This window comes from Haliaeetus leucocephalus, unplaced genomic scaffold (genome assembly GCF_000737465.1).
Source record: "Haliaeetus leucocephalus isolate CR32 unplaced genomic scaffold, Haliaeetus_leucocephalus-4.0 Scaffold51, whole genome shotgun sequence".
Classification (NCBI taxonomy): Eukaryota; Metazoa; Chordata; class Aves; order Accipitriformes; family Accipitridae; genus Haliaeetus; species Haliaeetus leucocephalus.
This window is the reverse complement of record NW_010972487.1, coordinates 3,244,780-3,270,656: the sequence shown is the minus strand read 5'-3', so window position 1 is coordinate 3,270,656 and position 25,877 is coordinate 3,244,780. Positions and strand designations below refer to the sequence as shown.

The following is a 25,877-nucleotide window of genomic DNA, read 5'->3' as shown; positions in this document are numbered from 1 at the left end:
TTTTTTTCCCCTAAAAAAAAGTGTCTTCAATGAGGTGCAAAATAGTGGCCAGTGTTTCATTTGCTATTTAATACTATAATTTCAGTCTAGTAAATAAAAGGCATTTTTTGTTAAGTCCACATTTCTAATTTCTGTTTCTGTAGGAGACAGGAGAGAATAATGAACCTCTGGACCATTCTGTCCTGACAATGATTCCAGGACAGACCCTTGCAGATAAGCTATACAACGCTTGGATTCGTCTTCAGAGCCACGTTAACATTGTATTTGATAGTGACATGGACAAACTAATGACAGAAAAATACCCTGGTATTCGTCAGGTGGGTAGCAGGCAGAATCTTAGATACTCTGGACTTTGTGTGTCACAGACAGGTAAAACAAGAGAAGTTGATGGAATAAGAAAAAAGTGAAATATTTGTGATTAGTATGTAGGCATTTTCATGATACTCATCACTGTAATACCTAGTGAATCTGTCTGATGTTGCATGCTTCCACATTTTAATCGTTAACTTAACTTCTGTTTTCAAAGCTATTAGAAAAAAAGGAAGGACTGTTCCGCAAGCACATGATGGGAAAGCGTGTGGATTTTGCTGCTCGATCAGTCATTTGCCCCGATATGTACATTGGTACCAATGAGATTGGCATTCCTATGGTAAGAATAAAGAAAGGAGTGTTTCTTTTTGGTGCAGGTGGGGACTGAACTACACTGTAACACTTTCAGCTACATAGCAAGTACTTTAAAATGTAGAGATTTTCTGACTCATCTGGACTCTTTCCTCCCCAGTGTGTCATAGCTGTATGTTACTACTGTGTGTTAATAAAGAAGGAGCATTGAAGAGCAAGAAATTCATACTGTTATACTGAACACCACATCTGGGAAAGAGGATTTAAAAAAAAAAAAGAAAAAGCTGTACTTGCTTTCTGGGATTATGAATTGGAGCAAATTTTCTAAGTAGATCCTGTTTCTCTTGTGGTCTTTGTACAGTGTATCTTGTACAGCTGTGGCAGCCTTTAAGAAAAGGCCATAATAACTTCACCAACTTCATTCATCCCTAATGATTTTTAAGCACACAGAGACGACACCAGGCCTGAATTTGAGCTTTTCATTATATCATCTTTTCTGCTTGCCAGTCTGCAAATAGTGGACCTGGCGATAATGCACTTTTTCTCTGTATTTGTTGGTTTGTTTGCAGAATCTAAAGTCATGCTTTGTTTTTTTAATAGCTGATTGACTTTTCCTTTTCTACTGCAGTAGAAAATTGTAAAAAGGATATCGTTTCTTTTCTTATGGTAGAGGATTTTGAAACAGAAATGTATTTATTTGGCATGACAGTAGATGGAGGAGGACACGCAACCAAGAGCTTTAAGTAATTTATGTTTACATTGTATGGGTTGATATTTGACACTGTTTTCTCAGTGACTTAGTACTGTTTTAAGCCAAAGTTGAACAACTTGTTATTTCTCGACTCTTCTCCCTCCTGTCTAGGTATTTGCTACTAAACTGACTTATCCTCAGCCAGTCACTCCCTGGAATGTCAAAGAGCTGAGGCAGGCTGTCATAAATGGCCCAAAGGTTCACCCTGGGGCCTCCATGGTCATTAATGAAGATGGATCTCGTACAGTGTTGAGTGCGAGCAGCTTGACCCAGAGGGAAGCCATAGCTAAGCAACTCCTCACTCCTTCTTCAGGCGCGCCCCAGTCAGGACTGAAGATTGTGAGTACAACAAAGGGCTTGTCGGAGCCCTCCTACCTTGTGGTGTTTTTTTTAAAATAATAATAATAATAATAATAATAATAATACTGTCCTTGCTAGTGATTCCACTCACAAAGACTCCCAGGGCAGGGTTATTTTGTCTTTTAGTAGATGGCTAAGAAAAAGTTGGAGGGTGTGTGGGAAGAAGAGCTTGATAATTTTTCAAATTCTAAAAACCATTTTTCCATCCTGAATTTTAATCTTCTATTAATATGCAGCGTATGGCATTCATCGTGCCAAGAAGCGGAGTAGTCTTTCTTTTGCAGCTGACTATTCTTGGGAAATCTTAGAAGTATGGAAGATAAAATATTGCTTTCATTTTATACTTTTATGTCCCCCTGCCTCCCCATCCTTCTCAGCAAATTCTATCTTATTTCCTCTCCTTTTGAAATATTAAATAGGTTCTGTATCTGGAGCGGGTTTTTGGTGGTAGTTCTGAAGACCAAAATTCAGTATACTTGTAGAATAGGTACAACACAAGCAGTTGATGTAATGTGTCTTCCAGGAGTGGGGTGCCTGTGAGTATCTACAAAGTAGAGTTCTCTGTTCTATGTCAGCCGTGCTGGTAGTGGCACCGACCAGAGCAGGAGTGGTCTGTGTTTTAGTGCTGACTGCTGTAACCTGGGATCCATCTTCCCATCAGCATCTCGTTTTACAGATGACAAAACAAGAAACAACCACACTGATATCCGTCTGTTTGTACAGATGTTAACATTTGTGAAATGCATAGTGCTTATATCAGTTGTTTCTTCGGAGCTGCTGGAGGGTTTGAGTTCTCTGTGCTATAGCTTAATCAACCTTTGAAACTTCTTAATAACTGTATCTCCATCCCTTGCAAGAGTTGAGAACTTATTATTTAGCTGCTAGGGCAAAAGTTTTGGTGATGAATAGTCTCTTCACATGTCTGTTATGTATACCTCTGTCTCTAATAGAGGCATGGTAGAGATTTAATATTTAAGACTGAGTATTTCTGTGATGTCACTTCTCTCAGAACCTGTCACAGAGGTAAACATAACAGTATTTAGACTGTGCAAACAGCTTATCATACTACTGTTGATAATCACTTGAATGGATTTATGGGTGTTACTGACAGAAATTAAAATGAGACTGTTTTGCAAGACTGTTCTAGGTAAGATATACTGTGCTGTACTCAAACCTTGAAATTATAACCCTGAGATCCCTGGCCTCTGCTTCAGCTACTGGGTCATATTATTACCTTATTCTAGGATGTCCGGTGCTGGGTGTATGGTGATAGGTATTATCAATTCAGCCCAGTGGGCTTTGGATAAATAGTTTATTTTCTCATTTACAAATGGCACAGTTTTCTTTCCTTTTCAGTCTGTGATCCCTATATTGCCAAGGGAGAGGAGAGATTGGTAGAGCATGGCTGGCATGCTGTGAACTTGGGTTGATCACTGTGGTTTGTGGGAGTTAATGGAGGATATGCAGCCTTAGAGTGTGGTTTGGTGGAGAGCAGAGGGCATTCAGGGGCAAATAGTCTTGACTTTCTTACAGAGTTTTGCGCAGAACATTAATACTAGAAAGAAAATGTTTTGGATGTGTGTGTATTTTAAGATGCAGTCTTTTCAGAGGCATGCATGGAAATGCCTTATAGGCAGCAACCGAAATTCTCTTGCAGGTATGTCGACATATTAAAAATGGAGATGTCCTCTTACTGAACCGCCAGCCCACTCTTCACAGACCCTCCATCCAAGCTCACCGGGCCCGAATACTGCCTGGAGAAAAAGTGCTGAGGCTTCACTATGCCAACTGCAAGGCTTACAATGCTGATTTTGATGGTGATGAAATGAACGCCCATTTTCCACAGAGTGAGCTGGGCAGAGCAGAAGCCTACACCTTAGCCTTTACCGATGAACAGTATCTGGTTCCAAAGGTAAGTAAAACTGTCAGATAAATTTATTCCTATGCAAAACCACTTTAATTTTTTTGTGTGTTTGTTTGGTTTGGTTTGTCTGATGAGAATGAGATTATTTTTTTATTTTTTTTTTTAATTTAGTTTTGAAATTTATTCCTGGTTTCTGTTCTGTCTCCACTTGTGGTTCTCTTCATCTAAAGAAGGCCCAGCACATCCAAACAGTCTTGTTCCTTTTAATGTCAATGTCCAGAAGAGATTTAGCAGAGGGCTGTGCTGATGAGTTCTTTACAAATGACTTTAGTTCTTCTGTACAGCTTGAATAATTTTGGAAGCTGCTAGTACATGACTAATTATCCACACCCCTGCCGCCCCCCCCCCCTTTTTTTTTTTTGCTGTTATCTCTTTAGGATGGGAAGCCACTTCCTGGCTTGATCCAGGATCACATGATTTCTGGAGTCAGCATGACAATCCGGGGCTGCTTTTTCACCAGAGAGCAATATATGGAGCTTGTTTACCGAGGACTAACAGACAAAAAAGGAAGAATTAAAGTCTTTCCTCCTGCCATTATGAAACCACAACAGTTATGGACAGGAAAGCAGGTAGTTTATTGTTAAAGAATGCTGGTGGTTCCAAAGTAAGCAGAATGCTAATGTTAAAACCAGTGCTGGTGAGGGTTGCTGAAAAGCCAGATCCCATCATCTAATCAACACCACATAGATGTTGGTGTGTGTTTATTGAGCTATGAGAGTCGTCTTTCATTTAAAATGACAGTATTAGAATAGTACTTCTACTTGCTGCTCTGAACAGTGTTGCAGATAGAAGTATGATGCTGCAGTACAGGCATGGGAGCAGAGAAGGAATTTGTTGATCATAGTAAACTAGGTTGTGCCAGTCAGTGCTTTTAAATCTCTGAACTTAAAGGTTGTAGGTAAATATTTGACTTTTTGGTTGAGACCATCATTAGGTTGATGTAATACCTGGGAAGCCCAAGTGAGTGCTCCATTTTCTACTATTTAAGAGAGTTTACATTCAATCCAAATATTATGTCTCATAGCAGAGTAGGGGAAATTCTCTGCCAGTTTTTCCTATAAAACCCAACAGACAACTTTTTTTTTATATATATATAGATACATAATTATTGGAAAAATCTTTAGTGCCATATGTTTCTGAATAATTATGTGTCTTAGCTCATTGATCTTTCAAAGGCTAGAGGATATTCCTGTCTTGTAAACTTCAGATTTCTGAGCTTTTAAAGGTTTGCTGTCAGTGGAAAAAAATACATATAGTATGTTGCTGTTCTACTTCATGCCAAATTCTTCACCTTGAGAAGGGAATATGGGAAATAAATAGTTCCTGCCACTCTTCCTGCTTCTTTATAGGTTGTTTCTACATTGTTAATAAACATCATTCCAGAAAACCATATCCCACTGAATTTGACTGGGAAAGCTAAGATTGGTGGAAGAGCCTGGGTAAAGGGACCTGCAAACAGATGTCTAAATCTTGATTCAATGTGTGAATCTCAGGTATGCTGGGGCAGCGACTCTGGAGGCTGGGCTGGGATATATTGTAATAAAATTGTGTATACAGTAGAGGAATGGGAAGGGGAAGCAGGCAGATGACAAGGTTAAACAAAGATATTCAGTTACTGCAAGATTAGAGGATAGCCCTGGGGGTCAGGAAGAACTCTGTACTGACCCTGACTGATACAGATTCCATCAGTTTTTGTTAGACCATGTGTCTTCATTGTTTGACTTTATAGGTGGAAAAATACAGATGGTGTTAGAAGTTCTATTTCTGCTATAAATTCTGGAAGTATAGATAACCTGACCATATTTAACTCTTCACCAATATGTGGGCTTTTTAAACTTAAACCTGTTTTCATGTAGATTACACAGAAAAATCTGTAGAGATCATAAGATCATAAAAATTTCTGTGTTCATGAATAGCTGTGTTTTATTTTTCAGGTTATTATGAGAAATGGGGAATTAATGTGTGGAGTCTTGGACAAAGCTCACTTTGGCAGCTCTGCCTATGGCCTGGTCCACTGTTGCTATGAAATCTATGGGGGTGAAACCAGTGGGAAAGTGCTAACATGTCTAGGACGCCTCTTTACTGCTTATCTGCAGCTGTACAGGGGATTTACAATGGGTGAGTAACACAAGGACTAATTCACCAGTGCTGTAGTGCAGCACCTCCTAAGATACAGAACAGACATTGTTAGGCATAATACATGCTAAAAGTTCTGTAAATATAATTTTGCTAAACTGTCCTTGAGTGGGATAGCTGTTTGCCAGCCTATTTTTGGTCTTTTTTGTTCGGGTTGATGCATAGCTGGCCTTCTAACAGTAAAGAGAAAGTATAATCTTGAGTATGTCCATCAAGTCCTCTCTTCTGTCCTGCCTAGTCAAAGTGTACACAGTCTAAATGTCTTGTGTTGAATTTTGTTTAGATCAAAAGATCCTATGAGTCTTTGTTATTTTACTTCTCTGAAGAAGAATTGTTGCATAGAAACCAGCTGATAAAGCAAGGTGGAAGAACTTTGAGGGATTATTAATAAAGTCTTGCATATCTCATTCTATTGTAAATCTTTTGGTAAACGTTTGACTTTCATTACAGCTTTGCAAACTGATACAAAAAATGCACTTGGCATGCAATAAAAATTTGACCCTTACTGTACTCTTTCTTCTTGCAATAGTTGAAATATTTCAAATTACAATGTAGAGCTTTACAAGATGTTTTTGTACTAATGAAATACTTACAGTATATAGCAGCAGGAGGGTTTAAATTGGCTTTGTCTGAAGGCACAATATGATCACTTAGAGTTACGTAGGCACGGTCAACTGGTAGACAGCAGTGGTGAGGAACCAACAGACTGCTGTGAGCCAAGGAAAAGGGAGGGACATCAGTTGAGGTGAGGAAGGCAATTAATTAACGGTAAGACACAGAAAATATGTCTAGAGAGACAGGGTGCAAAAACTAGTTAGGAAAAGATAATGAGCCTGGGATCACCAGGTAGTTAAAACATAAGAAAAAGAGAAGTGAGACTGGAGCAGGAGTCTGGGATTTGGTGAAGATGAGACAATTCGGGACTGAGCAAGATGAGACTTTGGGGTGAGATGAATAAGGTTCAGGAGTAGCAGATAAAGTAGAAGAGACAAGGATGGAATGGGAAAAGGAGAGCAGGGCTGGAGAAAAAGAGTAAAAATAGAGGGACATGTGACGGGGCCATAGGCTCCTTTGCCTTCTAAATGTGTGTGCAACTCACTAGTAAAGTGTCCCACTTGTCCCCCTACAACTGCTGTACACTTAACCTGGGACAGTCTTCTGGAGGTGATCTAATACAGCTCCCTGCTCAAAGCAAGTCCTGCCAGGTGAGCTTGCACAGAGCAATGTCCAGTCGAGCTGGGAATGTCTCCAGGGATGGTGATTGTACAACCTCTCTGAGTCCCTGTGCCAGCATTTAATCATATATGTTGTCAAAATTTTTTTTTCCTCTTGAAGAAAATTTTGTTTCCTTGTATCTTTGAAGGACAAACACATCTTTCAGCCTCTCTTCATCCATCACGTGCTCTACTTTTAGTGACCACTTTAGTGACTTTCACAGGACTCCTTACAAATAGCTTAAGGAGTTAGGGTTCCAACGTTTGATTTCTTCTAAACTGTTGTTCTCCTGGTCCTGTCATCACAATGGTCTGTATTTTTAGTTTACCTTTTTAAAAAAGCTAGGAAATGACAGATTCTGCAAAGTTCAGCTAATAGGAACTTTGAAGTGGATGGAAGAGAAAAAACAGTTTGATGTGGCTGGCCTGTAACACATTTGTTTGTGCAGGTGCACCGATTAAGATTTTATAGACACTGTTGAAGTTAAGACTTCTTAACTTAGGGAGTTGATTTTGCACGCTTAATGCTTAGCTTAGTTGACGCTGCATTGGTTTTTTGACAGCCTATGCCTTCTCCCTCAAAAAGCCATTCAGAATTTTTTTTTCTTGTCAAACTGCAGTTAGCCTGATTTTAACAATTACTATTTCTTTAACTGTGACTTCCTTTTCCAGCTCTTTGCTCTCAAAATCCCTGACACCAAATGTGATTACTTCCTCAATTCTTTTTCATTTTTAGATCATTATGTGTTCTGTCTCTCTTTAACAGGGATTGAAGATATTTTGGTTAAACCTGAAGCAGACCACAAAAGACAAAAAATCATTGAAAAGTCAAGCCAGCATGGTATTGAAGTAAGTCTGTCTTGCAGAAGTTCCACCCCTAACTCTCCCCCCCCCCCCCCCCCACTAAAAATTTTTGAAATCCTGCCCTGTTTAATCATGCCTGCTTAGCACCTAAAAACGCCCATATTTTACTTTCAGGCTGTTAGAGCTGCTCTTAATTTGCCAGAAACAGCATCGTGTGAGGAGGTCCAAGGGAAATGGCAGGATGCCCATCTCTGCAAAGACCAGAGGGATTTTAACATGGTAGATCTGAAATTCAAGGAGGAAGTAAACAATTACAACAATGAAGTTAACAAGGTTGGCATCGAGGCATCTGTGTATACTAATCTTGTTTGGAGACTTTCTTATTAAGTTAATTTAATGTCGATGAGGGTTGCATGACTTTTCTGGAGGCTGAAGCTTTCCATCTGGCCCCAGCATGAGCTTCACATACTGCCTCACCGCCTCAACCTTGTCCTCCCTGAGTGAGAAGATGGCTTAATATTCAAGATGCTTTTAAAATTATAAATAGGAATGCTTGTGATGACTCCTTGTTTCACTTTCTTAAAGTTTTCAACAGGAATTGCTTTGGTTTATTATTTTATTAATAATGGTTTTGTTTTGTTCCCTTTACCCCATCACAACTCTTTAGGTTTGTATGCCCCTTGGTCTCCACAGGAGCTTTCCAGAGAACAATTTGCAGTTGATGGTACAGTCAGGAGCCAAAGGGTCTACTGTAAATACAATGCAGGTAATGATAGCTAGAATAGCTGCATGTGTTGATGTGATTTGTCCTAGAATGTAAGCTATTGAGAAGCTCTTGTGTGGATATCTAGTACCAAAGCAAGATTTTTATTCTGGGCTTTGGGAATAGAGGCCTTTGGCATGAAAAAATTTTAGAAGAATGTAATAAAGATCTCAGTTGGGTGATGGAGGAGAGTCAATGTTTATTATAACCTTCTATTTTTGAATCAGTTCTTGGTACATTAGGATTTATAGAAACAGCAGACCTTCTTTTTGGAAGGAATGCAGCAGATTATACAAACAAACCTACTGTAGGAGAGAACTTTTCCTGGCCTCTGTTGGAGACTGACCCCTCTGTTTCCTTCTTCCATTACTGAATAGGAACAACTAAATCTTACTTTGATTTTGGTAGAAATGGCAAGGATGTGTTTTCATTTTGTCTTCTGCAACACAGACACCAAACAAGAATCAGTATATAAAAAGGCCTTCTAAAATTCCATCTCTGATTAGAGAGAATGACTAAAGCTCAAGAGAGAGAAGGTGGTGTTTTTGAGATTTTTTTTTTTTGTGTTCTGTTTTTAGTACACTGCTGAGAGGTGGTGAGGGTAATGTAGGGACCTAAAAAATATTTACGATATTTTTAGTTTCACATGTCTTTGTATTAAAACAAACATACAGAATGAGAATGAAAATGTTGAGGATGAGTCAAGGGGCTGGAATGACTTAAAAAGACCAGATAAGGTCTGCATGCCTTTTCTGCCCATCGGTAGCAAGAACATTAATGAACATGTTGACATATAGCTAAAGAACATTTAGTGAACGTTTTCATTTTTTTACTGTGTTTTTCGGGAAAAATTGTTGAACTTATGTGAGCAAAAAGTTGGATGGAAAACTGTTGTTTCCTTTTCTCCTGCCCATATTTAGATTTCTTGTTTGCTGGGCCAGATTGAGTTGGAAGGTCGAAGACCCCCACTGATGGCATCTGGCAAATCACTGCCATGTTTCCAGCCTTACGATTTTTCCCCTAGCTCAGGAGGATTTGTGACTGGCAGATTTCTCACTGGGATCAAACCTTCTGTAAGTTTAATACTGCTTGTGCTTATACTGAAGTTTATTTAAATCTTGGTATTTTAATATAGAATGTCTGCGATTATAGATAAATCGACTTTGTTCACCCTACTTTCATATGTGGCTTTTGAGAAAGAGAGCATGAATTGCCAGTCTTGGTGTACTTCTCAGCAGAATGCTGATGGTATTGTGCTTATGTTTAGGAATTCTTCTTTCACTGCATGGCTGGCAGGGAAGGTCTCGTGGACACAGCTGTCAAAACCAGCCGTTCTGGGTACCTACAAAGGTAAGAGGCTTGTTTTAGAACTTGAGCCTTTAAAAGGTCCTTTTGTTTGTTTGGGTTTTTTTTGTTTGGTTGGTTGGTTTTTTTGTAGAGTAGTGTAGACTGGAAGAAGTACCTGTATTGCTTAGATTAACTTCAGTGTGCTTGATTTTTAGAAAAGTGTTTACAGTTTGAGTTTTGAATGTTTGTTCTAAGGCTGACTTTCTGGAGGACTAGATAAAGTGGAACTTTATCATCTGTAACTTATCTCTGGCACACAGCAGCAGCAACTTTTCCTTTTGGAGAAATCTTTTTCCTGGTACAAGTCAAGATGTACAAATTCCAGGCACCTGTAGCTTTTCTTGGCAACATTGTGCGCCCTTGTCTTTATCCCAGCAATGCTTCCACTACATAGAAGAAGATGGAACTTTCTAATTGTTTCAGAGGGTAGTGAGGGGTTCTAGAGGAGGGATGCCCTCTTGTTTCAGGCAACTGTTTGAGTGACAGCAGATATAGAGTCATTTGCTATTTCATTTTAAGTCACTGCAGTCCAAGGAAACTGAAGGGAGGGACGTGCAGAAAGCTTTGCAGTATCATTATGCATTTCACCTGTGTGTTGTGTCTATGGTTTTTGGCTTCCAGAATTCCTGATCAGCCCTTAAGTGCACTTAAGATATTAATGAAAACAGTATTTTTCATGTTAGAGTTTTATCATCCTTGTTGCTTTGTAGCCTCTTAACAGTGGTTCGGATTTTTTTCTCTGGAACAGGTGTATCATAAAACATTTGGAAGGACTGGTAGTTCAGTATGACCTGACAGTACGAGATAGTGATGGCAGCGTGGTGCAGTTTCTGTATGGAGAAGATGGGCTTGATATCCCTAAAACTCAGTTCTTACAACCTGAGCAATTTCCTTTCATTGCAGAAAATTATGAGGTAGAACACCTAAATCTTAAGTATTTATATGGGGTGAAGGGGGAGACTGAAATGCATGATTAACATCTGGCATATCTGTTAAGGATCCAATGGCATAGTTGTTTCTCAGTCATTCTCAGACTAACCTACATTTTTATTTGCTATTGTATTCAAAATACAGAAGCGAATCTTCAGTCTGTGGCATGATTTAGGCAGTCTCAATTTCAACAGAGCACCAAGTGCTCTCCCTGTTCTTATCTATTCTAATTCTGCATTTGGATTCAACACAGATGACTTAACCAAACTTGACAGACTGAAGAGTAAAATTCCTTTTATCAGTATCATCACTGCTTATTAAAGAATGGCAATAGCCACATAAAGATACAATGAGTTTTGTCTCAGTTGGGTTGAAAACCAATTTTGAAAGCTGTTTTACAGCAGCTGAACATTTTCAGTGGCAGCAGATGACCTTTCCAGTTTGCTTTGCCTTTTCTGCTACAGTGAGCATAGGGAGAAGAGTAGTCATACAGGTAATTTTCTTACAGGTAATCCAGAAGACAAACCATCTAGATGAAGCTTTAGCAAGGATGGAGTCTCACCAAGCTAACCAGCAGTTCAAAGCCATCAAAAAGTGGCGAGCCAGGCACCAAAACTCTGTGCAAAGAGAAGGAGGTTTTCTGATGTTTTGCCAAAAGAAAATGGCAAGTGTAAAAGCACAGATTACGGGAGGAGAAATCAAAAATGGAAGAGATCCTGCTACTTTACAGGTAACACGGAAGCAATTGAATTGCCTGAGCCCTTTAAAAAAGTTGCATAATTCAGTGATATTTTTTTTTCTTTTTTAAATGGCTTTTTATGTCCCGAAGTGTTTCACAGTCTACTTATATAAAGTTAACCTTTTGAAGGAATCATGTTAGCTGTGTGGGTGATGAAGCTGAGGTTCATTTATTGAAGTCTGTGGGCCCTGGCGCTAGGTTAGAGGCCAAAAACTCTGAGGTAAAACTGGTTTTAGAAAACAGTCCATGTTTGTCGGTGTTTTTGGGGGATTGTTTTTATTTGTTTGGTGGTGGGTTGTTTTTTTGTTGTGTGGTGGTTTTTTTTATTTTATTTTTTTAATTTCATGTACACAGAGTAGATCTCTCTTGGATGGACATCTGCTACCTGGGTGAGAGGCTGTTAAATACAAAGATCAGAGCGCTGAGCCAGCCCTGCCTAGTGTTTCAAAAAAGTACTTTTGCTTAGGCCTCTTGAACATCAGAGCACTAATCTATATGTTATGGCTTCTAATGAAGATTGTATGTACAGACACAATATGCAAACAGGTGCTGCTTCACAGCCTTGCTTTCAGAGGGAATTTACCCTGGTAGAATGTGGACAGTTAGCGTGAAACTCCCAAGTTGAAGGTGTTGAGATTACATAACTCTGTGAGCTTGTCTGCAAATGTTATGCCTAATCACCGGTTTATTTATTCAGCTATGCTGAATTTGCATTGCTGTTGGCACTTCTGATAACATTCAAAACAATATGGCCTGTGGATTCGTTTACTGTTTGTTTGTTTTTTTCTTTCAGTAGATAGGTAGATATAGATAACATGTTCATCTCTTTCTCGGTATATTGTAAAGCTCAGTGGACAGACTTCCATGTCACAAGCCAATTCCTCCTTCATAAAACATCAAGGCATGTAAAAGACAGGTTTAGCTCATTTTTTGTATTGATATATTTCTTTTTTAAGTCACTATTAACTTTTTCCTTTATTAAATGCAACATTTGAAGTGTTACTTGAAAGACTAGCAAACTGAAGAATAGAAATAAAACCAAGATAAGATGCAAGCTATGTTTAAGGTCTCTGCTGGACTATTGGGCTTGAATGTTGATAGCTGAAAATCAGAGAAGCTCCTTTGTCATGCCAGTTTTAGACAGGTGAGGTGGTAGTCAGCTAGAAGTAAAGATTTAAGTATGTTGAGGGGGTTCACTCCCAAGTTAAAATCATTCCTAGAGGGCTGTATTTTGCTGATTTTTGGAGTAGTTACTATGGATAGGTAGGTCTGACTATTTCAAGCTTGTAAAGAATCGTGAAGTCATTTGGGATCAAAAGTGTTAAGTGTCAGATAATTAAGAACTCCATATTTGTAGCCGCATTGTTTGCTGTGTTATGTACACCCTTAAGTTTTACACAGGTAATCTTTTCCTCATTTGCTGTTGCTGGTGGAAGTAGTGTTACTTGGTTTTGGTCTTATTGTGGACAAACCAGTCTGCTTAAAAATCTCCTCTTGTTTTTAGTTATTGAAGATGTGGTATGAACTAGATGAGAAGAAACGAAGAAAGTATATGAAGAAGACAAATAAATGTCCTGACCCAAGCCTTGGTGTTTGGCGTCCAGATACTTATTTTGCATCTGTTTCAGAAACATTTGAAAATGGAGTCGAAGATTACATCAACAAATGGGAATCTGAGAACAGACAAAGTTACATGCGCCCAGCACTTTCTTCTGATCGGTAATAACTTCTGTGTCTTTAGTTCTTTGCACTGAGCCAAAACCCAAAATGCTTATTTTTGGACTGAATTTGCTAAAGATGAAAAGTCTTTATCAACTCTTGGTTTTGTTGTGACCTTTGTAAAACAAAGTAGTGGGTTTCAGAATGGTTCCTGGAAGTCAAGTGTGCTTAGTGTGCAGTGGAGAGGCCCTGGTTGCAGACCTGAATTTTCTGTTTTGCTAAGGGCTTTGGCGAAGGCTTTATGGACTAACAGCAACGTATTGCTGTCCCCCTACATATAAAATAATACTTTACAGTAATGCTTAAAAACCAAAATATGCTCTTGTCACACCTTGGAGTTAGCAAGGCAGTTAAGATGAGCAAGTGGGAGTAAATGGACTGTCTTTTGACATTCTGAGAATTAGCAGCAGAATTAAAATATGGTTTGGCCAAGGCCCCAGTTCTGTGTTGATGGGCTGTGTTTGTCAGATCAGATTGGGTTAGACAATTTTATAGTTTCTGCAGTGTATTTATCCATAAGCTACCGGGAGAAACTGGCTGAAAGAGGTAACTGTATTGAACTGAGCAATGTTTCAGCCTCTTCTGAGTTTTTTATTTTGTACTACGTTGAGCTAATCCTCTTACTTCCTTGTCTTCAGGTTGAAGGATTTGTTGTATTTAAAGTGGCAGCGATCTCTTTGTGACCCAGGAGAAGCTGTGGGTCTTCTTGCAGCTCAGAGTATTGGGGAACCTTCCACACAGATGACTCTGAACACCTTCCACTTTGCTGGCAGAGGTGAAATGAATGTCACGTTGGGTATTCCAAGGTGAGAAAACTTTGTTCTCAATGGATCCTTCGCAATTTTTGGCACTTAGGTAATAGTGCTTAATCTCACTGGCAGGTATATGTGTAATCTTGAGGGCAAATGATCCTTCAGTTTAATTGTAAATTGTGCCTCTTCATATCTAATGTTTTACAATGTTTTCCAATTTTATGGTTGTTTTGGTTCGTTTTCCAGATACAAAATATCCGTGAAGGCCCCTTAGTCTTATCTGATGTATAGGAAATGGCTTATTTGTTTCTGTATTTTTAGTCAGTACAGTATAAGCCTAAAGAAATGGTGCTTTGTGGGTTTGCCCTCTGCTGACCCTGACCTCTTCTTCCCCCTACTAACTTGTAAACCTATTTTTTTTCCCCCCACAAAATTTCACTGCAGCTATGAAATCTGGCATGTGTAGTATCATTGTCACCTATGTAGAGAGAGACCTGTTTCATAGCGGCCAGGTTTCCCCTGGCTCTTCTGTTTGGTGACAGTGACTTTATTAGCGCACATGTGTTTACCAGCCAGTTATCAGCTTGTTCTGAATAACATGGGTGCTGACCCTGGCCTTGTGTGTAGGTATGCAATGCCTTAGATGGGAGATGGTTGTGTTACTTCAGAGAAGCAGGGGAGGGGGAGAAAGTATGAAGAAGCATACATTATGCATCTGTAGGAAACAGGCTTCATTAGTTCTGCTCTTGGAATAATTTACTTTCATCACTATTCTCTTCTCGTAACTGGGGTGATATGCTCACTGAGGCAGTAGAGCTACTGTTGTGCTGTGCCTAATGAGGAACAAGAAAAGTAAAAAGGAGTAGTGCAATGGTAACCACAGCTCTTGATGCATATGGCTTTGGTAGAATTAGCAGTTGCTGCATGCTGCCTAATTAAATGAACTAGATACTTACTTGAATGCATAGTGCTTTTATGCTTAATTTGAAAGATCTTTTTTTATTTAAAGGTTGCGGGAAATATTGATGGTGGCCAGTGCAAAAATTAAAACACCAATGATGAGTGTTCCTGTGTTCAATACCAAGAAAGCTTTCAAGAAGGTGAAACAGCTTAAGAGACAGCTCACGAGAGTGTGCTTAGCTGAGGTGAGCCTCCTATTCAGTGTATCCTTTGAGAGTCAGCAAAACAAAATTTCCTGTTTGAGCTCATCAGTTAGTCTGTCTTTGTAGCAGTGTCCATTTTTGAAGGCTTATCTGTGAGCACAAGATGAGAAGGTCCTTTCTTTTCGCCTCTTGCATACTGAACCTGTAATATCGCTAGGAAGTGGAGCACTGAAAGGAATGGCAGTAACTGTGGCTGCATGAGACTTAAGTTCAATTTAACCTGTAGAGCATTGTCACAGGCTATAAACTCTATAGAATATGAAGGAAGGGTAATAATTGAGACATAGCAGTAGTATAACAGCAGGGAGGGTTTATGTTTGCTGCCATAACCTTGTTTGGCTTTTTCTCAAGCTCATTTTTGTCAGTCTCTAGAATTGGAGGGGTTTTGTCTTCTCTTTGAGACAATCTAATCTGGCTGTGGCTGGCATAGCAGAGACCTCTCTGTCCCCTACCCCTTCCTAATCCTATACAAGTGGCTGTGCTCAGTAGAAGCAAAATGCGTGGCTTCATGGAGACTCAATATACCGAACTCTGATGTATTCTGTACTCCCTCTTTCTAGGGGTGAAGTCTTTCTTGTGTTCTCCTGCATGCCATACGCTATTCTGTCTTACTCTTTCAAGTTGAAATTGGCAAGGATAGAGTTGAGACTCAGATCTGTGCTGGAATACTGTCATGGTCAATGAGATGGGTCAGTAAAATGAAGCTGTTGGCCCACTAAGAAGTGTTTCTTGGGAAGGAGTCAGGTGGGAGGTGAGGCTGTTCTCCCAGTATTGTCTAAGTTAATTGTGGGAGGAGTTTAAGCCAAAAAGAGTGCAATAGGGTAGAGCCCTTTTGCCCAGGAGCTGCTGCAAAGCCCCCAGAAAAGTTTGCCAGTTAGCCTTGTGTAATTCTGGTCTCCAGTGGAAGGCATTGGAATTGCAGGAAGTAAATGAAGTGTCTTCATCAAAGGAGTAACATTCCTACTTGGGGCTTTTGTAGGTCTTGCAGAAAGTTGAGATAGAGGAATCCCTGCGTGTGAAGTGCAAGCAGAACAAACATCGCCTCTACAAAATCAAATTCCATTTCTTGCCCCATGAATATTACCGAGAGGAGAAGTGTGTGAAGCCCAAGGACATCTTGCACTTCATGGAAACAAGGTGAGTTTGCTTTCAGATACTTGAATATTTGCTCTTCTTTTGCCTTTCCGTGGGCTCTGAGGGTCACTGCATGTTGTTTATTGCTGCTGCTATGGCTTTCAGAGCGACAGCTTCCTGCAGATTTGCTTGCAGAAGCATCTACACAGTTGCTTTTTATGTCTTGAATAAAACTGTGGATCTGTGGTGTGGTGACAGTGCAGAATTGTGTCAAGGCAGATCTTTAACACGTCTTCGATATATTCAGAGAAGAGCCATATAAGCAACATCTCATTCCTTATCTTTGGATACTTAAACATTTATTACCAGCAAAAATGTTTGAATACTTTAGGTATCCCTTGGTGCTCTCATTGAACAGAACTAAACCTTAATTTTTTTTTTTTTTTTTTTTTTTTAAGTAAATAAATGAGAAAAGGCTGGCTTTTTTTTTTTTTCCCCTCCTTTCTTTTTTCCCCCTGCTTCTTTCCCCATGTCTGGCCAAATTTGTGTAGTTAAAAGTAGAACATTTAATGATAAGGGTCTATTGAAAGCTATTTTTGTTTTGCAAAAGTGCTTCATTGATTTCTTCCTCCTTCGGGCCACATGAGTTCAAGCTAGGTTACTCTATTTAACAATTTCGCATGTGCTGGTTGGTTGACAAAAGAAAAAAGTCCAGTAGTAAACCATCTCTTCTGAAGGTCAATTTGATGTGCAGATTTTATGTCCAGATGAGCTTACTATTTTAAGCTTAGGATGCTTGGCTACTACATCTGTGATTGTGAGAGAGCTGATACCAACCTTTTGATTCCTAAATGAATGAGAAAGGGGTGAGAAGAAAAATTATTTGCCTTCTCCTAGAGGTACTTTTGCATCCACCAGAGAATATGTCTGTCATGAGTTGACTGGCTTATTAAAATCAATTAATTTTCTGACAGCTTGAAATTGACTGCAGTACTGCAGAGCTTTGACATTCTGGGTTGCTGCTTCTTTCAGGTTCTTTAAAATTTTTCTGGAAGCAATTAAAAGGAAGAATGCAAAGATGGCATCTTTTACTGAAGTCAGCACCCGGAAGGCAACTCGGAAAGATTTAGATGGTGACCAAGACAAGGTACAGAAAAACATTACCTGAAAAATGTCTCACTTCCTTTACCTGTTTTTGAGAACCAGAATTTGGAAAAGCATAGCATGTTTCAAAGTGAACACGAAATGTGTGAATACTAAATTACTACTTAAATATTTTCTTTATGTGTAAACTGTCTTTGCATTCTCATAAAATTAACAAGGAAATTAAAGTTATTGTATATTAAATCCTAATTTACTTAAGACTGTACTCTGAAAATGCCTGTTTATTTTAACTTCGGTGAGATAAAAGTGTATTACTCACCGTTTGCTCCCAGATCAATGTCCCGTTATAGCAGTGGCTGTCAAAACCTTGGGGAAGATCCTTTTTTCATTGAAAGGCTTTTACACGTTCCTTCTGCCACTCCTCTCCCATCAAGGACTGTCATATAAGCAGGCTGATAGCTTATCTATCTTGTAGATGCTCATCTTGTTTAATATTACAGTTATCATGAGTGTAAGTTCATTACTACTTTATAGTAGTGAATTTCTAGAAATTAATTTGTCCTTAAAGGTAGAACATTGAACAAGGGATTGTTAAATTCCAAATGTTTGGCTAAAGCCTTTTGATGCAGTTGATGCTTCCTAGCAGTGTTACTGCCACAAGCAGTCAGCCTGATTATCTGGTCTGTCATGGATTTCTAGGCACTGAGTAATCAGGAAGCTCCAGCAGAGGAGGAAGAGAACATTGTTGATGCAGAAGCTGATGAAGGGGATGGTGATGCTACAGAAGCAAAACGGAGGAAGAACCAGGAGGAAGAGGTAATGATTTTATAGATGCTCAGAACTGCACTTTAATTCCTAATTTCCTCTGCCTTGGTTTGAATTGGGAAGGAAAGCTTCCATTGAAACAAAATGCTGAAAAAAAACCAAAACAAAACAAAACAAAAACCGCAAAACATTTGAAAGAAGGTAGGAAAATCTCTGCTTTGTGCTGATCAGTTTTGATTTGGATGGGGGAAAAACTATAGCAGAAGATGTGGGCTAAGACTTGTGATGACTTTAGTCATCATAGTTGAGCCTGGTCACTGCTGTCCTTTAAGAGTAATACAGAACCACGCAAGTTAGAGATGGAGGAGATCTGCGTCTTTCCAAAGCCTTGTTCTTCAGGCATTGGGCAGATGTGTCTGGCAATCAGGCTGTCTGTGCTGTAGTTCACCTTAACTTTACCTCTTGCTATTTTCATGCTGTTGTTTTAAAAACTTTACTTTGGTTCTTAATAAATATTCTCTCTGGCTCTGCATGTTTCTCTGTGTTCACTACTTCGTAATTACTGCTTAAAAGATGGGTTGCTGTAATTTCAGCAAGAGGTACAGTAACTGAAAATCCTGAGGGAATCCCATCATCAGAGTTGGATTATGAGAAGAGCCTTTTTGGGGGAAGAAAACTAAATTCTGCTATGGTCCCAATAACCTGTAGCATCCTGTACTGTATTGAGGAATAAGGGCAAGATTATAAAGACTGAACTGAATCTGTTTTATTATTTTCTTTACAACAGAATTACATTTTCATTGTGTCATAGGTGAGATACTTGTAACTCAGCTGTCAAGAATATTCATGAATAAAACTGTTCATGGTGTGCTTTGTTTCTGTACGTGTTCTGGCTCAGATAAATATGACATTATTTCTTTGCAGGTTGATTATGAGAGCGAAGAAGAGAATGGGGAAGAAAATGTTGATGAGAATCTAGAAGATGAAGAGGCTGAATCGGAAAAAGAAGGGACTCCTGGTGCTGAAGAAGATCAGAATGGAGCAGATGGTGATGAATCTCAACATCTTTCCTTTATGTCTCAGGCTAAAAGAGAGAAAGATCGATTCCTTCAGTCAGCAGAGTTGCGAGTAAATGCTGTTCTGGACAGCCACCCATCAATACAGGATTACACATTTGACACCAAAAATGAACTTTGGTGTGAGGTAAGATGGTGGTGCCTGGAAACATCTGTGTGTGATTGCACAATGGTTGCATGTAGCTCCTATAACAAATGGATCTTTTCAGTACAGTGCTGCTGTTTTGTCTCAGCAATCCTGCATTAATACAGAAAAGTGGCAGTACGAATGTACTTCTTGACATTATCTTTTAGTAGCTTCTAACTTTTAGAATGCCTGATGAAAATTCATCTTAAAAACAGGTTTTTGACATTTTTATTGTGTTTTGATCTTTAAATATATGATGCACCACTCTGTAGCTCTTGATGAATAAAAGCATTGGCTGGACAGTTGAAAAAGTCTAAACATCTTAAAAAAACCAACCAAACAAAAAACCCAACAAACACGTACTCCCCTCCCCCCCCAAAAAAGGCCACCCAAAAAACCCCAGTCAATGTAAGTTCAGAGATCCTGAAAAGCCATATGGATAAATGATCCTGGGATGGGGTGTTCATGTTAGCATCCCTCAGCTGTGATTCTAGTCAGATGTTTATGTTCCTAAACACACAGCTAGGGTAATTCCAGTTGTCTACTTTTCACCTAGAAAGAAAAAGGCTGGTTATTGAGCCTAATGTTCAAGCTTCCTTACAGAACAATGCTATGTTGTTTTTTTCCCTCTTAGGTTTCATTGACGCTTCCATTGATGAAGGTGTACTTCGATATCTCCTCCTTGCTTGTCTCTCTTGCACGAAGCACAGTCATTCATGAAGTGAAGGGGATCACACGATGCTTGTTGAATGAAAGTACTAATAAGCAAGGAGAGAAGGAACTTGTTCTGCATACCGAAGGGATAAACCTTGTGGAGCTGTTCAGATACTCTGATGTACATAATCTATTTATAATCCTGAACTTGAATGATCTTTTGTGTTCTGGGGAAAGACGGTGGATAATGGATGCCATTTAAATTTAGCAGGGCTGATGTGTAGCCTTTTCAGCTCTTAAACTCTCTTTCCTTCTCCTTTCTACCCCCAGATGTGTTCAGAGCTCAGCAGAGCCTTTTCTCAAGGGCATCTTGCAAATCAGTTTTTGTGCAGCAGCCCAGTGTCTAATGACAGATAATTTCACACCACGCTTCTAACTGTCTCTCTAAATGTTACTTGAGGGAGTTCTTCCATCTAAATGAATTGCAGTACTTGGAGATGAATAGTTCTGTTACGCCATCTAGCCCATAACTCTACAAATACAGGATTGTTTTAAGCTACATCTTCTCTACTGCTTTTGCTGGAAGTTCTGGCTGGCTGAGGCAGACTGGGCAGTGCATTGTGTTGCTTGAAAGACTTTGGCATGTTTCTCTGCTGCTCGGGATGGTTTGTTAGTTTGCTTTTTCTAATTTCAGATAATTTTCTCCTGTGGTGAGTTTTGATTCTAGTACTTTTATTCATCTATATAATGCTGTGATCACTAGCTTAAACATAAATCACCGGAATAATTTTTGCCTGTATTTAGCTCTGAGCTGCTGCCTAGTTGTTCTGTAACTGTTGGTGCTGCTTAAGCTAATGAAAAATGGAGGAAAAACCTAGCTTAGCTTAGTTTAAGTTATTTGGAAATACCAAGTAACTGCTGTCCTAACTTGTATCTGTGGGTTTTTTTGCTTTCAGATTTTGGACCTGAACAGACTTTATTCCAATGATATTCATGCCATGGCTAAGAATTATGGAATTGAGTCTGCCCTGAGGGTGATTATAAAGGAAATAAAAGATGTATTTGCTGTATATGGTAAGATTTCTTTGAATTTTTAAAGTTAGTCTTTATTATCATTAAGATGGGAAAACCCAGCCACAGTGCTTACAAAGTTATGGTTTTGCATGATATTTTCATTTATGTGTATATTTTTAAGTTGCACCTTTTCATCGTTTTAATCATTATAGTGCCTTCTGTGAAGACTTTGTTAGTTAATTGTTAGGTTCCATTGTGGTGTATTTATTTTATGCAAGCTGGAAGATCCAGATGAATTAACTGTTGATGTCTGAGGAAGCTAACTGTTAGACTTGTATAATGGCCCCGAGAATAGGATTAATCTTGCCTCACTCTAGCTTCTAATGATGGGAGTCTAGGCTACCTTTGTAGTTGAGTTTTTATATCTTTCCTAAAATATCTGTGCTATGTTGTCTGAATGTTCTTCTCTCTGCATAGGTTATTCAGAGAGTCCAGGCACCTAGCTTAGGGAAGATGCCTGACTTCATAGGTTGCTTAAATTAGGCATGTTGAATTTGCCTCAAGTGAGCTAAGTCTTGCTATGAATTAAACTATTGAAAAGAGGGAAGATTAATACAGTGGGAATTTTAGCAACCAGTTATATCAAACAGACTTTCCAGCTGGCAGCCCAGAATGGTCTGACCTTCAAGTTGTTCAAGAACTGCTAGTTAAATGTTGACAGAGCTGTTAATGGTCCCCCATTACACTGACTGCACAAGCGTTATTTAAAAATAAGTGCTATTTCTTTTTAGCCTAAATGGGGTTTTCTGTGGATGCCTAATATCATGCACAGAAAATATCAGAACCTTTCTGATGCCGGTGCCTAGCTAATGCAGACTACCAGGTGAGGGGCTAGAGCTCTGTCCTATCACAAATGGATGGATGTGTGATCCCTTTCTGCATAAACAAAGATGATGCAGACCTTACTGATTTTATGTAGAGAAACTACCACCTTACAGTGTTCTTGACATTTTAGTTTCCCTGGAGAGACATTGTTCTATATTATAGTGGGGTCTGCCTCTCTTGGATATTTGAGGGGAGCAGTTAAGCCAGCTACGCACAAAGAGGTGCAACTGCCAGAAGAATGCTAATAGAGATGTTCTCCATGTTGATTAGTTTCAGGGGGTTTAATTTAGACCTATTTATTTAAAAAAAAAAAAACAAACACCACAAAAAAAAACCCCAACAAAACTTAGCCCTTGAATGCTCTGATGATTGCTCTTTCTTGTGTTCTTAGGAATTGTGGTAGACCCTCGGCACCTTTCACTTGTTGCAGATTACATGTGTTTTGAAGGATTTTATAAACCACTGAATCGTTTTGGAATTCAGTCCAACTCTTCCCCTCTGCAACAGATGACATTTGAAACCAGCTACAAATTCTTGAAGGAAGCAACAATGATGGGTAAATGGTTTAGTTTGAAATACATTGCTACAGCATTTCACATATGCTTTGTTTTCATCGTAACTTTCCACTATTTTGAGTAATGCATAACTGCATTAGAAAAAATGCCAGAGGCTAAAATTTTAATTAAGCCCTTGCCTAGGAAAATGTTCCAGATGTTTTTAATAAAATTGTCAGCTTAAATTAAGTCAGCTCCCACATGCAATTTGTGGGGTCTGTGACTCCTTTCTTTAAGAATTAGGTAGGCATTTTTATAACAAACCTTAAGATTTGTTATAGCAAAGCCTTTTAACAGACTACTAAATCTGCCTTTTTCTGTCTCTACCATTAAAATTGCCATCTCTGCTTTGTTTCCATGTCTGCATTATAACTCCCATATTTTCATCTCTTCTCTAACCTTGCTATTTAGAATTTTATTGTGAGAACAGTCCTCCTAGTTGTTACTTTGATTCTGTTTTTCTTCTGCTTTGTAGCACTTTACTATCTTTGCTTTTTTCCCTCAAACACAGACAAAGGATCAGATTCATTTGTCTAATGGTAGGTTTCTGTGCTATCTGAGATGCCCAAGAGTATCCTTTCTAGCCTCTTGTTGCTGCTCTGGAAGGTGTAGAGATCACTTGGCTGCATGGATCATTTGGGGCATTGGAAATGGCACTAGCCATCTACATTTAGGAGTCTCATCCAAAAAACTTGTGCTTTAAGTCTGTCATTAGACAGTTTGCTTGATCTCATGCTTTGGATACTAATCATGTCTCCCTTTTGCAAATAGTCTTAGTTTCTGTCCCATGCCAGTTATATACTCTCCTTCTTGGATGCTCCTGCACTTCCACCTTTGCTACCTATTACAAGTGGGAAAAGATCTCGACATGATCTTGTCAGTTAGTATTTTAAACTGCCTTGCACAGGTGTCAGAGATACTTTTATCACTGGTTCCCTTTTCATTAATGCTGTTTTTATACCTCTTATGGGAAGGTAATTTGGGTTTTAATGAACAGTATCGGTTACAATTGACTTAAAATTCATCTGAAAATCAGAAAGGAAAAGTGTATCTGGGGTGAAATTGAATAGAAGAGAATGTTTCGTGCACAGTTGTGCTCTCTCTCTGGATTTACATTATTTTGTATATTGATTAGAATAAGATAAGGTTTTTGTCAAGTGAAATGTAATTACATTTATGGCTAATATTATGAATAAAGACATGAAGTATGTCCTGACAGAAGGGCGTGGTGAATTAACAGGAAGGCTGCGCTGATTACAAGTGGAGGGAGTTACTGATTTCACCACAATGGAAATCAAAGTCATAATGTGGATTGCAGCAGTCTGGATCTAATTTGCTTTAATGTAACTGCTAACTTGACTGTACAGTTAAAGAGTTACTGCAAGGGTGCTCGCTTATGACCCTGAACAATAAGAAGGAAAAAAGAAGGCTTGTGACCACTGTGCAGAGCTAACATAAGAAGTGCTGTTAGAGTGCAGGTGTGACCTAGCAGACTGCTGATCAGGGTTTAGTGTGCAGAGAGCTCACTGCGTCAGAAGTGGGATCCTTTTGGCTGTTTGCTTGAAGAATAACTCTTTGTTAACATCACATGAGCAAACAGGACAGTTATGACTTGTTTAATGATCTAACAAAGGACCTTTTTTTTTCTTCAGCTGAGACACATTTAGGAGCAGCTATTTAATTATTCAGCTGTAGCTGAGATCAGAGCGGCAAGCACATGCCATACACTGTGTTATGGTGCAGCTCCTCCCCCCATCCTCTGTATGATAGAAAGTTCAGTACATTTTGCTCAGTAGAAGAAAGATGAGCCAAACTTATCAAAAGTTTAACAGTTTTATTTCCAATCTTCCAACTGCTCTAATGATAAAATTCCAGCTTGCTGTATTTAGGATGAATGAAGAACAGCCTGAATGCTAATAAAAACAGTGAAAGCAAAACAGTCCTAGCCAGACATGTCATGTGGAGAGCTTCCAAATTTCTGTGACACTGTTTTGCTACAGTGAGTAACCACAAAATCAAAGGAATTCATGGAATGTCTCTCCAGTGAAAAGTTCTCTTCGTATCTAGCCAGAAGGATTTAAAATCCACATCAAAAGGATTCACTCTAACAAAGGAATAAGGCAGCAATGAAAAGGCAATCTTTTGGGGTTTGCCTCACTTGATGTATTTTTTTAGCAATCTATTTAATCAGCAAAATGTGTTCACTGGAAGGTCAAATCTGTGTTCTCTTAGAATTCAGAATGTGTTGTCTTTTCATGCTGAATAGGGAGAGTTTAGTAATGTGTGGCCTAATTCTTTGCTTGCACAAAAAGATTGGGATGAGATAATAGTTGTTGTAGGAGGGATAGGAAGAGTTTTGGACTCCTGCTCTCAGAAATACAAATTCAATCTGAACAGTAGGAGGCAGTGCCTTTCTGAAACTAGGGGGGGCTGAACCAGATGACTTCTTGCATGTAAACCAAAATGCTTTCTTTTCAGCACTGACCTTTGAGAAACCTTTGGAAATATCCTAATAGGATTTTGTTTGAATTCTGTTACAGGTGCCCATGATGAACTGCGATCTCCTTCTGCATGCCTAGTGGTTGGAAAAGTTGTTAAAGGAGGGACTGGTTTGTTTGACCTCAAGCAACCCCTTACATAGTGTTTCGGTTATAACTTAAGGATTCTGACTGAAATGTTCATCATAAGAGATATGTATGCTCTACACCTATGCAACAAGGGCACATACTATGTCCCCTGTCATCTTCCCTGTGTCAATAGGTTTGTTAATCTGGTTACCTGATGAGCCTGATCTATTTAATGGGAATGTCTACACTTATAGGAGCTATCCTTTGAGCCAAAGAAACATTTATTTACTGTTCATTAATGTAAAAAAATTAGATTATTAGTTTACATAGAAAATAATAAAATGAAGGAGACCATCCGGGTCTCAAACAGGCCATGCAACAGCTGTGGCAGACAGAAATCAAAGCAGAATCTGTTTATGCTGTCTAATTTTTGCGGGCAGAATCCCATCACCAGTTGCCACACGATTGTTACATGACAGGTTCCAGTATTGGAAATGGCATTCAGACTCACAGGGTGTAGCTGGGCAGCATCGGGCTGAAGCTTCAACATTGTATTGAAGCATCTGTGCTTGAGGCATATCCTCTTCTTTTGCTGTGCTTGCATGCACTGCCATGATTTATGTAAGCTGTAGAGGATGCATTTTCCTGTTCTGCTACTTCATTTATTAAGAATTACGTGTCTGTGACACAATTGTTATATTTCTTTATTAGCTGAAGACTGGAATTCAGACTTTTCTTGGTTTCTATAGGCATTTTCCAATGCCTACTCTTAACGACTTCTTTGTATGGAACAGATCTCCGCACAGTGAGAAACCTGACATTTGATAAAGATTT

The 25,877-nt window shown here is 39.0% G+C and overlaps 1 protein-coding gene across 1 annotated transcript in view; it reads left to right on the top strand.

Annotated features, from left to right (window-relative positions):
• Positions 1-25,504, top strand: part of POLR1A (polymerase (RNA) I polypeptide A, 194kDa) — a 35,025-nt gene extending 9,521 nt beyond the window's left edge. Inside the window, exons 10-34 of the mRNA XM_010577639.1 lie at positions 144-317; positions 527-649; positions 1,484-1,711; positions 3,390-3,644; positions 4,034-4,225; positions 5,006-5,149; positions 5,591-5,774; positions 7,773-7,855; positions 7,985-8,143; positions 8,478-8,576; positions 9,494-9,646; positions 9,841-9,923; positions 10,669-10,834; positions 11,359-11,580; positions 13,094-13,308; positions 13,947-14,114; positions 15,070-15,205; positions 16,203-16,360; positions 17,330-17,444; positions 18,101-18,217; positions 19,091-19,369; positions 20,004-20,204; positions 20,980-21,097; positions 22,314-22,478; positions 25,017-25,504. Coding sequence (XP_010575941.1) covers positions 144-317; positions 527-649; positions 1,484-1,711; positions 3,390-3,644; positions 4,034-4,225; positions 5,006-5,149; positions 5,591-5,774; positions 7,773-7,855; positions 7,985-8,143; positions 8,478-8,576; positions 9,494-9,646; positions 9,841-9,923; positions 10,669-10,834; positions 11,359-11,580; positions 13,094-13,308; positions 13,947-14,114; positions 15,070-15,205; positions 16,203-16,360; positions 17,330-17,444; positions 18,101-18,217; positions 19,091-19,369; positions 20,004-20,204; positions 20,980-21,097; positions 22,314-22,478; positions 25,017-25,117 — 4,038 coding nt within the window. The 3' untranslated portion in view covers positions 25,118-25,504. The remainder of the gene's footprint in view (positions 1-143; positions 318-526; positions 650-1,483; positions 1,712-3,389; positions 3,645-4,033; positions 4,226-5,005; positions 5,150-5,590; positions 5,775-7,772; positions 7,856-7,984; positions 8,144-8,477; positions 8,577-9,493; positions 9,647-9,840; positions 9,924-10,668; positions 10,835-11,358; positions 11,581-13,093; positions 13,309-13,946; positions 14,115-15,069; positions 15,206-16,202; positions 16,361-17,329; positions 17,445-18,100; positions 18,218-19,090; positions 19,370-20,003; positions 20,205-20,979; positions 21,098-22,313; positions 22,479-25,016) is intronic.
• The last annotated feature ends 373 nt before the right edge of the window (positions 25,505-25,877 follow it).